Source organism: Tinamus guttatus, unplaced genomic scaffold (assembly GCF_059628265.1).
Source record: "Tinamus guttatus ecotype Peru unplaced genomic scaffold, ASM5962826v1 Tinamus_guttatus_pri_ptg000540l, whole genome shotgun sequence".
In the NCBI taxonomy this organism is placed as follows: Eukaryota; Metazoa; Chordata; class Aves; order Tinamiformes; family Tinamidae; genus Tinamus; species Tinamus guttatus.
This window is the reverse complement of record NW_028289074.1, coordinates 506,276-518,895: the sequence shown is the minus strand read 5'-3', so window position 1 is coordinate 518,895 and position 12,620 is coordinate 506,276. Positions and strand designations below refer to the sequence as shown.

General features: G+C 51.0%; 1 protein-coding gene across 1 annotated transcript; it reads left to right on the top strand.

Annotated features, from left to right (window-relative positions):
• Positions 1 to 1,585: 1,585 nt before the first annotated feature.
• On the top strand, positions 1,586 to 2,503 carry LOC148592691 (olfactory receptor 14A16-like). Its single transcript, XM_088534107.1, has one exon. It carries the CDS (start codon positions 1,586 to 1,588, stop codon positions 2,501 to 2,503), a length of 918 nt encoding a protein of 305 aa, XP_088390233.1.
• Positions 2,504 to 12,620: the final 10,117 nt, after the last annotated feature.

The window sequence follows — 12,620 nt, the reverse complement described above, 5'->3', positions numbered from 1 at the left end:
GAAACATCAAAAATTCCATAGGAACTTAAGGAAAAATTTCTTAACAGTGAGGGTGACAGAGCACTGGAACAGGCTGCCCAGAGAGGTTGTGGAGTCTCCTTCTCTGGAGATCTTCAAAACCCGCTTGGATGCAGTCCTGTGCCACGTGCTCTAGGTGTCCCTGCGTATGCAGGGGGGTTGGACTAGATGATCTCTAGAGGTCCCTTCCAACCCTAAGCATTCTATGATTCTATGATTCTATGATTTCAGGGAACACTTTGCAAAAGGAAAGGTAGGGCAGGTATTGAGATGGTGCTTAGAATTTCCTTCCACTTGGTAAGAGGAAAATGGAAACAAAACTGTCAGATTTGAACAAGAGACTGAGACTCATTAAAAGATTCAAGGAGTTGCCAAAGAGTCTGCCAGGGACATCTGAATGTCGCCTCAGCCATCCCTTAGTGCATAGACAGCACCAGCTTCTCCTGGGCTGCTGCATCAGGGTCTATCTGAGCTGCTCCTTAGCACCTGCAGACATGGGGGTGCCCCTGGAGAGTCCCCTGCTCCTGGGAGGTTTCTGCAGGGAGAACTGGGCTCACTTGTGAGTGTCGTTGTCCTTCATGTGAGTGAGGTGCAAGTACACGACAGTGAGGGGCAAGGCTCAGTGATGAAGCAGGTCCCATGACAAAGTCCTAACAAGTTTTTTTTTTTTTTCCTTTCCTTTTGGGATGCACAAGGGTTTATGCTGAGAACGATTGAAGCGCCAAATATTTCTGCTCTATCAAATAATGTTCCCACAGTGAGTAGGCACCTTTGTGTGTTTGTGTGTGCACCATCATATACATTATTTATACGCATGCTTATATATCAACAGACTCCTCCACTTATCCTTCTGCAGAGACGACTTGATTTCTAAATGTTGAAGAGCCCTGCCATAGAAGGGGTGGACATCGTCTCCTGCAGCTTGTGTGCATCAAAGCTACTCCTTCTCTCTGCAGTGCCTGGAATAAGGGTGCAGGGTGCAAGGTTAAAAGAGGCATGAGGACAAGGTCTATCTCTAGACCTCTCGACATGTAGAAAGGGTAAGGTCTATACTTGTTTCCCTTTGACTGTTGTTCTCCCTTGTTGGAATGAGACCTGGTGTGGCAGACTCAGATAGAAATATCTCTGTTGAGGAGGGCAAGAGTGGTGGGGACAAATCCCTCACAGAGCTCTTCTCCTTCAGACACAACTGGTATGAGGGCTGTATTCAGCTCTCGTGCTGGTGAATGGAGAATATTCCCACATGGTCTCTGAACTAAGTCCATTCCAAGCAATGCAATATGCCATTCCAAGGTACCTCCACAAATACCACTCAAAGACTAGTGCATCTATTTCCATCTGCAGTAAAGCAGATACAACTCCTCCGGAGCTATGGGCAGGAGTCCCTGCTGAACTTGACACACTCAGCCAGTTCAAAGTGGAGCACCAGAAATGGAGCTGAAATAAGGGAGAGAGGAAATGTGGGGAGTTCCTTGAGAAACTGAAATGGTTTGGCTCAGAAAAGCCTGCCTTAACTTTTGGCTTTCTTTCTTTCCTTGGACAGGACTCCTGGGCCCCGAAGGAACTAATGTCCAACGGCAGATCCTTCAGCGAGTTCCTCCTCTTGGCATTCTCAGACACACGGGAGCTGCAGCTCTTGCACTTCTCGCTCTTCCTGGGCATCTACCTGGCTGCCCTCCTGGCCAACGGCCTCATCATCACAGCTGTAGCCTGCGACCACCGCCTCCACACCCCCATGTACTTCTTCCTCCTCAACCTCTCCCTCCTTGACCTTGGCTCCATCTCCACCATTGCCCCCAAATCCATGAGCATTTCCCTTTGGAACAACAGGACCATTTCCTACTCAGGGTGTGCTGCCCAGATCTTCCTGGTAGCATTCTTGTTTTCAGCAGAGTATTCTCTCCTCACAGTCATGTCCTATGACCGCTACATTGCCATCTGCAGACCCCTGCACTATGGGACCCTCATGGACAGCAGAGCTTGTGTCAAAATGGCAGCAGCTGCCTGGGCCATTGGTTTCCTCAATGCTCTCCTGCACACTGGGAACACATTTTCCATTCCACTCTGCCAAGGCAACATGGTGGAGCAGTTCTTCTGTGAGATCCCCCAGATCCTCAGGCTCTCCTGCTCACACTCCTACCTCAGAGAAGCTGGGCTTCTTGTGGTTAGTATCTCTTTAGGCTTTGGGTGTTTCGTTTTCATTGTGGCGTGCTACATGCAGATCTTCAGAGCTGTGCTGAGGATCCCCTCAGAGCAGGGCCGGCACAAAGCCTTTTCCATGTGTCTCCCGCACCTAGCCGTGGTGTCCTTGTTTCTCAGCACTAGCATGGTTGCCTACCTGAAGCCCCCTTCCATCTCCTCGCCAGCTCTGGATCTGGTGGTGGCTGTTCTGTATGCAGTGGTACCTCTAACAGTCAACCCCCTCATCTACAGCATGAGGAACAAAGATCTCAAGAACGCCCTCATGAAACTGGCTCGGTGCTAGAAATAAGCTTCCTGTCCCTTCTAACAAGTAGTTCCTAATGCATCTCGGATAGTTCTGTTCTTTGAGCATTCTCTCTGTGGTTATAATGATATTTTTACATAAGTTTTTGAATGCATCCTGCTTTGCCAGAAGCATGATCCAGCTCTGTGTAATTGCCATACCTGCTGGAAATATGTCTGTCCTTGTGTTTCTGTGTCAGTCCTGGCTTCGCTCAAATAAAAGCGGATTTCCTCACTGCAGTACTTGAAGGTTGGCCTCTCCTTCCAAAGTCAGATTCTAAAATGTGCTCAGGGACTTTCACCATCAAAGTATCTGTTTTTTTCTCAGGGCTTTCCAGGACCTCCAGCAATGATCTCATAGATGATGTGTTAGGGAAGGAGGGTTGGATTCAGTTCTCACTGTGGATGCTCAGAGCTCCTGCAGATGGTGAATGGCCAAGCCGTATCTTCCATGTGACAGGGCTGAAGATGGATATGGAGCCTCCAGGAGAGCACAGGGCATCTCCAAGGGCACCATGTTCCTAGCAGTGAATGGAGCTTCAGAAACTCAAGGGGAGCCACCCAAATGGAAAGGGCAAAAGCAATGAATGTGCAGGCTAGGGAGAGCTCTTCAGTCCCACAAGAGGCAGTGTGGACCCAGGAGGCCCAGGGAAGGGAGCCTGGAGAGTCACTGAGGTCCCCTTCAGTGTCAGTGTTTGGCTGCCTGGGCAGCTCCTTCCTGCCGGCCTCGGTGCCTGTAGCCAGAGGACCAGCCGGCCCTGCCCAGCCTCCCTCCCAGCTCAGAGGCCAAGGACGGCTCTGCACCAACCCCAACGTGGTACAAGGCTGGGGCCCAGTAGGGTTTGTGGGGGGACAGGGCAGTGCGGGCTGTCATGGGGACCATGTCAGAGGGACATTTCCCCAGGGCTGAGCACCCTGCCCTGGGTGCTGTCTGCACAGTGGCGCCAGGGAGCCGTGTGCGGGTGCAGGGATGGGCACACATGGAAGCCCCCATGTTCCGCTTGGGAGAAGGGAACCTGCCAAGAGCTCTCCCACCCCTGCCCCACCAGCACTAGTGATGACCAGCCCTGCTGCTGCACCCATACTTTCTTGGTGCTGAACTCAACCACGTCCCCAAGCTGCTCCCTACAGCTGGCTGCAGGGACATCCATGGGGTCTGGCCATTCCTGCTCCTCACAAGCCGCTTGTCCAAGGCAATGCTGGAAGAACAGGCCTGGCGCCATCCTCTTGGCCCTGCACTGCCTGTGGCTGTGACAAGTGAGCAGTCCCCTCCAGAGACTAGTTCCTGGGACAGGCACTTGGGAACGAGCAGCTGGCAGTGTTGATGGGAGTCCATCTGGGACATGTCCTCTGGGTGGACAAGGAGGCCTCAGGCTCCCTTAGCCTGTTGGGGAGGAGTTGTCCGCTGGGAGGAGTGCGGGGAGGAAGGACGTGAGTCCTCCTGTGGTTTGCGAGGTGAAGGTGCTGACATGTGCTGGGGACCAGGGCACTGCTGCCTCCTCGGCCCTCTCGCAGCTCCCGGGAGCTCATTGCAGGAGCCAGCCAGTCCTCGAGAACAACTATTCCCACAGCTTTGCAGCCAGTGGTGGCAGGCTGTGTACACGTGGGGTGCCCTTTGAGCTGCACACTTGTTCACATTGCTTAAAGGAGACTGCACCCACCTCCTCACCCTGCCTGGGTGCTTGGTCACTCCCACTGTGGTCTCACCCTTGTCACTCACAAGCTTGAACTCAGACCCTAGCCCTCATGTTCAAAGAGCTCCACACAGCTGAGCTGCCCCTTCACACTAAGAGCAGCCCCTTTGCTCATCTTCCTCCGCTCACTCCTGAAGATCTCCTACCCTGCTGCTGTATGAGATGTAGAATCCTGTGTGAGATTCCACCACACCTCAGCAATATTTCTCAGTCAGATGGGCACCTCCATCTGCTCCTCTCTCTGCCCCAGGCTTTATGCACTTGTGCATGTTTTCATTGCAAAGCCTCAGCTGTGGCGCAGAGAACAGATCGGTGATGATGAGACTTGTTCTACACCAAGGGCCAGGACACAGCATTTCTGGTGGCTGCACTTCAGAGAACGGGCATGCTGTCATGGAGAGCAGGTGGCAACGTGATGGTGAGAGAGGGGTCCCACTAAGAGAGCAAAGCCTGCAGAGTCCAGGGCCAGGGGGAAACAGAGCTGGGTTGCCCAGCCTTGGCAGGAGCTTGCCTGAGCTCCCTCTGCAGCACCTTGGCGCCTGGGTTAGAGCTGAATTGACCTCCCTGAAGGACAATGCACCAGGGAAGAAGGTCCTGGCTTGGACTGCCATCCAGTCACCCTGTGAACGTCACTAACACTGCCCTTGCTCCAATGGTGGAAAGGGGTCTCTGCTCTAGTAGCCTCACCCTTAAAATCTTGTAGCTCTCCCTCTCTGGAAACTCTTCACACCCTTACATGAGGGAAATGGGCTAACGATGACCTCCGTGTGGTAAATCACAGCCTGCCCAGGTCCAGGGGCTTCTTCAGTGGCACCTTGTCCTTCCTGGAGCGGGGTTCCCCTCTGTCACAGGCCCAAGTTGCCGTTAATTATCCCTAGGAGGCAAATCCCTCTCCTGCTTCCCCCTGGCCTTGGGCATTCCAGACTTCGCTCTCTTGGTGGGAACCTTCTTTCAGCATAGCCCTTACAAGTGCTCTCTACACGAGCAAGTCACTGCTGTCAAGCGGGGCCGTTGCACACACGGTGTCCTAGGGCTCTTGGTAACAGGTTTCTCCATTGCAGATCTCATCTTTGTGCCGCAGCTGAGGCTCTCCACTCCAATATCATACACAAGTGCATGCAGCCTGGGCCACAGAGGAGGACAGATGGAGAGGCACAAGCTGTCACTGCACTGAAACACGGTTGGAATAATTGAGATGCTTTGAGACCACTCACATGACTAGATGGCTGTGATGGCAGAGGACAAGCTCTGCAGGAAGAAAGGTTAGGGGGGAAGAGCAGGATGGGGTGGATGTCCTTGATGTGAAGAGACAGCTCAGATGGAAGGAGCTCTTACATGGGATGGATCAAGGTCTAGGGGAGAGCTTGTGTAGGCTCCCTCCTGGTGGGGGAATCCTGCAATCTGAAGGGTGGTGGAGCTTAGGAAAGCCGGCAGGTCTTTAAGGAGCACAGCCACCCAGCCCAAGGATGGTCCATCCTGATGCTCATTAAAACTAGAACACGCTTTGGGAGATCAGCTTGGCTACACAGGATAGTATTGTCTACTTTGTAGTGATGGTGTTCCAATAAGGACAAAAACCAGGTCCTGTCCTTGGGATAGACCAAGCCTTGCAGTGATATGGACTGGGGAATGTCCGGCTGGGCAGCAGCTCTTTGGAGAAGGACCTTTGTGGGCAGCAAGCTGCACGTGAGCCAGCAACATGCTCTGGAGGCCACAGTGTCCTCGACTGCATGAACAGGAGTCCCCCTACTCTGTACTCATTAGAGTACCTCTGTCTACTGCATCCAGCTGGGGCTCTCTGTAGAAGAACTCTGCTCATCACATGAAGTGAGTTCAGTGTCAGGCCCCCAAGGTGGTTGGGGGCTGGAGCACCACTTGCCCCTCTGTGAGGAGAGGGTTTGTGTTTGTTCAGTGCAAAGAAGTTACGACTTCTACTGATTTTTTTCCTTTTTTTTTTTTAATTTTTTGCCTATGGGTCAGTACCCGACCTGGCCTCCCCAGAGTCAGGCCCTTCTACTGGGGTGAGGTTGCTTTTTCAGGCCTGGGCAGCACATGGCCTGCATGGAGAAGCTGAGGACCATGAGCTTCTTTAGCCTGCTAAAGTGCTACAGCTAATGGGAAGAGAGCAGGAGCCTGTGACTGCCTGCAGGGTGGTTTCAGGGATGATGGAAGTTGTGCTGGTAGTGGGAAAGAAATAGAGAAGGGGACAGAGCCACAAACTACAGCTTGAGGTACAAACATGACTTGAAGAAAAAAGAAATGTCACCTAAGAGCAGTGCTGTGGTGCAAGAGGTCCCCCAGAGGGGACCTGAGACCAAGCCATGCCTTTGTGTTTCAAAGAACACTCATCAAGGACAGAGAGACATGGGAAAAGACAGAAAGATACTGGGGTGAGAACATGGTGGGGAAGCAGCCTGGGTGTCTACAGGCTTCAGGGAAACAGGCACAGGCATGGGAAAACGTGGGACAGCCGAAGGGGGAGACAGCTGAGGGCAGTGCCACAACCAAAACCTCCTCAAGAACTAGGTCTATGTCCTCTTGGCCATGGCTAGTGTCTCTGCCATTGAGGCCTAGAAGAAGAAACTTCATCCTTCTGGCAACAGGGCCTCCTTGCCTGCTTTCCCCCAGGGACACAAGGTGTCCTGTATCAGTGTCCTGCCCGAGGCCTTGAACATCCCCACGCACACACTGCTCCAACCAAAAGCCTTGGGCAAAGCATGGTGGAAAGGATGTCTGTACTCAGGGACTGGGCACCTTTATTTGGTCATTCTGCTTGAAAACACACATGAAGGGTTGACTTGGCATCGGAGTAACCTGCACCTTGACTTTTCCTATCTGCAATCACGGCTTCCAATTCTCTGCTCTAATCAGCCCCTGGGGAGGCTTTGCTTGGTAATGAACCACAGTGGGACCCATTAACTCTCCAAGAAACTTGAGGACATGCTTCTGACTTGAACTTCTTGAGAAGTTTCTTCAGTCTCTTCTCAGCCTCAGAGGTTCATGGGCTCAGCACCAACTACTCCCAAGGGGTCAGTCAAATGCAAAACCCCTCAGGAGCCATGATTCTTGCAATAATTTTCTTCAATTTTCAAATCTTCTCTAGCTAATTGGAAAGGAGTGTATTTACATTAGACTGATTACAATGAGCACCTGGAAAAGAAACATGGCTATTTTTTTTTTTGAGCTTTCTTTATTCTTCCATTTCCTGAATCAGCCATATGCACTTTCTCCACTTCCTCGCGTGTCTCCCAACGAAGTCTAGACATGTGTGAAAAGCAGTGTTTTTGAGGGGAGACCTGTATGAAGAACCTCCTTGCTCAGCTCCCCAGCCCTGCCACTTCTCTCATCAGCCACAGAGGACTTGGATCACTCTGGCTAAAATCAAACTGTTTTTCTCACTCCAGTAGCTGAATGTTACAGCTCATGTGCACCAATTCCCACCTGAACTAGCTGCAAATACATAAAAGTATGAAGTATGATAAAACAAAATAACCTGGATCCTGTGTCAATAGGAAACAAAATCCAAACCTCAACTGTAGGTTGAATCCCGAGTTGCCTCCAAGGAGCTTCACAGCCTACAAGGAATAACCTCCCTTGAACCTCTTTTCACAAACAGTTAGTAAAGGCTGGATAGACACACGGTGAAGGAGCTGGTTAAGAGACAACAAGAGTCTCCTGAAAGACTCCCTGAAGCTCAAAGCAGCAAGGGAAGAGTTGAGAGGTGTCTGAACAATAAAGGCCAGGGGGAGAAGGAATACTCAAACCATGAAAAGTGCAGATGTGCAGATCATCTGAATCAAAGCTGACTTTCAAAGTGATAAGTGTCAGACTCCATCCATGTAGTTGCCTCTGTCAAATGCAGTTGTCTGGAATTCCCTTTCTAGTCAATGCAGGGGGAATAAATTGATTTCGGCACCACAGGGGAACACAACTGCCCCAGGGAATCTCCAGCAGCACCAGCCTCTCTGTGTGATCAAATTGAATCCAACCCCTAAAGCAGATTTTAGTCATAAGTCAGAACATTCTCATAGAATAACAAAAATTATCCCTTCCAAAACTTCGTGCCATTTTTAACATTATGAAATACATTTTCATTCTTCTTTTTTGGCAGCACCATGTTGGTGCACAACACTGAACATGGCAATGAAGTAATGCAGGAAGCAGAGCCCTAGATAAAGTTCTCAGGAGGATCTGTGCTAAGGGCACCTTTGCTCTTTTCTGGACTATCATCTCTCTCTTAAGTAGCACAGTGCATGAAACTCTGCTGAGGAAGTGAAGAACAGTGAGCCTGCTTTGGTGCCTCCAGGAGGAAGACTGTCTTCTGCCACAGACTGTCCTCCATCCCACTTCTACCCAAAGAGCAGCCCACAGCAGTTATCATGGAGCTGAGGCTCACCCTCATCTCAGCCTGTGCTCAGACTTTGTGCTCTTTCATCCCACAGGCCTTTGATCCTGTCTTACCAAACGCCAAACCCTCAAACCAAGCCCCAACCCCAGGCAATCCCACAGGTCTGCCAAGGGCCCACACTTGCCAGGGCAGGGAGAGAGAAGTGACCTCTCCAGGTGCCCCTTTTAGACATTTCTCAGGCTTCACTTAGTTGGTGAAGGTTGACTGAAGCCAAGCAGGGCTGCACGTGCTAGAATCCCAGTCCCATTCAGCCATTAGCCCACATTTTCCTGCTTCATTCTTTTACTCTCACTGAAGCAGGAGCAGGGAGATTTGGCTTTCCCCAACCATCCTTACTTTACCGGACAATATTTCTGACTTCCTCCTTTGCAGCCTCTCCCTTCTTCCCCTTTCCACATGCTGCCTTACTGACTTGAAGGCCACATGCCAGTTCCCGGTTTAGTCAAGCTGGGCTCCAGCGATGTTTCCTAATTTTACCAACTGTTTGTATGGAGCATTCTTCTTCTTGACAGATGCTTACTTAATGGCTGCCTTTCCTGAGGTCCTCCACCCTTCAGAGCTGCTTGGAGCTGCTCTCCTCAGAGTGGGGAACCTGGGGCCTTAGCCCCCAACAAGAACATGGTCACCATGGGGACCACCCGCTCACAATGGCCTTATGGGCAGGCTACCACTGCCATCACAAAGCCCTGGTGGTTTCCATGGGGACCCTATCATCATGCCCTGCTGGACACCATGGCAGACCCCATCATGATGCCTTTGTGGGGAATATGGAGGTCCCATCATGATTCCTTGGTGGAGACCATGGAGAAAGACGCCATCACAATGTCTTGCTGAAAACCACGGGGATACCATCACAACACCTTTCTAGAGATCCATAGCAGAGATCTACACAAGGCCAGCTCTGTTGCTCTGCCCACTAATCCTCATCCCTACAATCCTGACAGGCTCTCTGTCCGTCCCTAAGCAGAGCTCCCTGCATCCCACTGCTCTCTCCAGGGTTTCCTTTGTCTACACCTCCTGCACATTTCCCTGCCATCCCAGGTCATCAGTTCCTCACTCTTGCTGGAGTCTTCTTCTCCCCTGAGTCACTCCCAGTTTAAGGCTCTCCTCACCAGCTTGGCTACCTGGTTGATGACCATCAGGCCAGCAGATGGGAAGAGTCTCCATCCAAAGGATATGTGACAACCTGCAGTCTTGGTGCCCTGCTGTGGGCTCAGCTCCAGGTCCTCCTCCAACTCCTACTGAAAATATAAACTGAAAAAGAAGAGAAAAAAAAAGGGGGAGGGAGCAGGAAAGACCCATGCTATTTATCCTCTCCAATTTCATCTTGTAATAAACTGGTATGAGGGTACATGAAAGCAATATGAATTAGGGTATCTGAAATGCAGAATTAAACCATGAATCCTTAGGACATGTTTCTCCTTCTTGCATCAGTGCATGCCCAGATGTGCAGGGATGCTGCTGCTGGAGGCATGTTCTGTGCATCACTGCGCCAGAGAAAAGGGCACCCCAAGGACACTGAGTGAAGACTCCAATGACTGAAGACTCCAAAGCCCATGGAGAGATCAGCAGGTTGTGAGGAAGCTCCAGAAGTGCCTTTGCCCACTCTGGCCCATGTACAGCACCAGCAGCCCTCTGAGTCCACAAAGCAGTGTTAAGGAGATAACGAAGGGATCCTAGGCACCCAAGGGCCATGCTGGTGCCATAGGGACCATGGGTGTGCGTGTGCAGGGGTTGTAGGTGGGCACAGGGGCCACTTGTGACTATCACAGCTGCCTAGCCTGTGGGACAGGGCAGGATGGCAGATTTCTTGAAGCAATCTCTGGGAAAGCAAAGTTGCTACTGCAGAAGTCCCTAGGCCTGGGTAGCCAGCGGTCCATCCACACTGAGGCCCTCATTAGCCCAGGCCTTGTTCATATCATCTGGCGGAGTGAGCAGAAATTCAAGGGAGGAGAGCTAGAAGGGTGTGAGAGTTCAGAGACCAGAGCACAGAGCTCAGTGTGATGTGTCTCCTATTTTTGCAGCACGCTGCATGCAGGCGGGATGGATTTTCCCTACAGTCAGTGTTGGAATTCATTTATTAGTGTAGAGGTAGGAAACCCAGCACAACCTGGGGCACTTGCCCAGCAAGCACTGCAGTGGGACATGGTTTCCTACAGGTGCCCTCCTGTATCTGTTCCTGTCCCCACTGCTAACGCTTTCCTGTTTTCTTTCTGTAGAGAGAACTCTGTGGACAGTTCTTGTGTGAAATCCTTCAGACCCTCAAGCTCTCCTGCTCACACTCCTACCTCAGCCATGTTAGGCATCTTATTATTAGTGCCAGTTTAATGTTTGATTGTTTCATTTTCACAGTGTTACCCTACGAGCAGATCTTTGCTGTTGTGCTGAGAGCAGGGCCAGCACGAAGCCTTTTCCATGTGCCTCCCGCACCTGCCCATTGTCTGTTTTTCTCTTAGCACTGGCATGTTTGCCTACCTGAGGTCCCCTATGTCTCCTCCCCTGCTCTGGATCTGGTAGTGGCTGTTCTGTACACGGTGGTGCCTGCAACAGGGAATCCCCCTCATCTACAGCACGAGGAACAAGGCGCTCAAGGAAGATGAGGAAAATAATTTCACTGATATTTTTCAGCCTGGGGAAACTGTCATTGCTCTCTAAAAAATGACTCCCTCAGCATCCCCTACCAATGCTGAACATTGTTTCTTCACTATTTTTCCTAATATTTATATTACATTTTTAATAGATTTTCACTTCATTTTTATTAACAGTACTAGTATTTTACATCCTGTTGCTACCCAAACTGTTGCATATCTTCCACCTTCACTGAGACTTCTCTGTTGCACCTGGTGTCCACACTCCAGAAACCTCACGGCCTGTTTACATCCTGTTCTTTGCCTTTCCAGTGAATGTTAGGGGGATTCAAGAGCCTTCCAACCTGTTCTGCCAGTAAGAACCATGGCCTATGATCCACAGACTTTGTCATGTTGCTTAAAGATGTCATCCACGCCATCAGCCTGACTGCATGGTCTGTAGCTCCCAGCATGATGTCACCCTTCATCTGATGCTCACCCACAAGCACATACCCAAACCTTGTCCATGCCATGGAAGCACTTTGTCCATCCGAGCTGCCTCTCCACACAAAGGACCTGCCCCCTCCTCCTCTTCCCTCACAGCCTCTCCTGAAGAGCTTTTACCCCAGCAGCGCAGGCCTCCAGTTGTGTGAGCGGTGATAATGCATCTCAGTTATTGCAATGGTGTTGAGGTCCTGTGACAGCTTGTGCTTCTGTCTCCATGCCAGGCTACAGGCATTTGCATATATTTGGGCTGCAAAATGTTAGGATGTGGCACAGAAGACAGATTGGTCCTGGTGAAACCTGTTACCAAGAGCCAAAGACACTGTGTGCAATGGCCCCACTCGAGAGCAGAGCCATGCTGGCATGGAGAGCATGGGTCAATGCAATGGTGAGAGGAGGTTTCCACTAAGAGAGTCAAGGCTGCAGTGCCCAAGACCAGGGAGAAACAGAGCTGGGCTGTGAGGGAACGACAGGAGAGGCTTTTGTTGCCGGAGCTGATTTGTAGCACCTTGGGACCTGGGACAGAGGTGAGCCCTTGTCCAGGCAGGAGAAGGTGCAGAGACCATTGCCTGTCTGCAGTGGTCACTGAGAGATGAACTCTAGATTGAGGCTAAGAGATCACCCTGGAATACTGAGGTCATCCCCTGGATCTCATGGAGTTCACAAGCAGAAGAGCAGCCCCATTTGTGGTTGCACACCCTTGGGCATATTCTTGATTCCAGTTTCTAAAGAGAGGCTAGACTCAGGACCATCATAGGGCAGATCCCCTTTTATTATGGAAATGTTATTCTGGAATCCAGCTGTTGCTTAAGGGAACCCAAGGACTGGTCCTGCCTGTTCTTCCAGGGCACGTGGAAACACTAGCCTCTCTCTACCAGGTTATGAGAGTTCCTGGGCCGTATCTGCAGAATAAAGCATGGAGTACAGCACAGAAATGAGGAGGAT

Excerpts from the sequence above, each read along its gene's own strand:
- LOC148592691 (XM_088534107.1), top strand. The coding sequence starts at position 1,586 with ATGTCCAACGGCAGATCCTTCAGCGAGTTCCTCCTCTTGGCATTCTCA.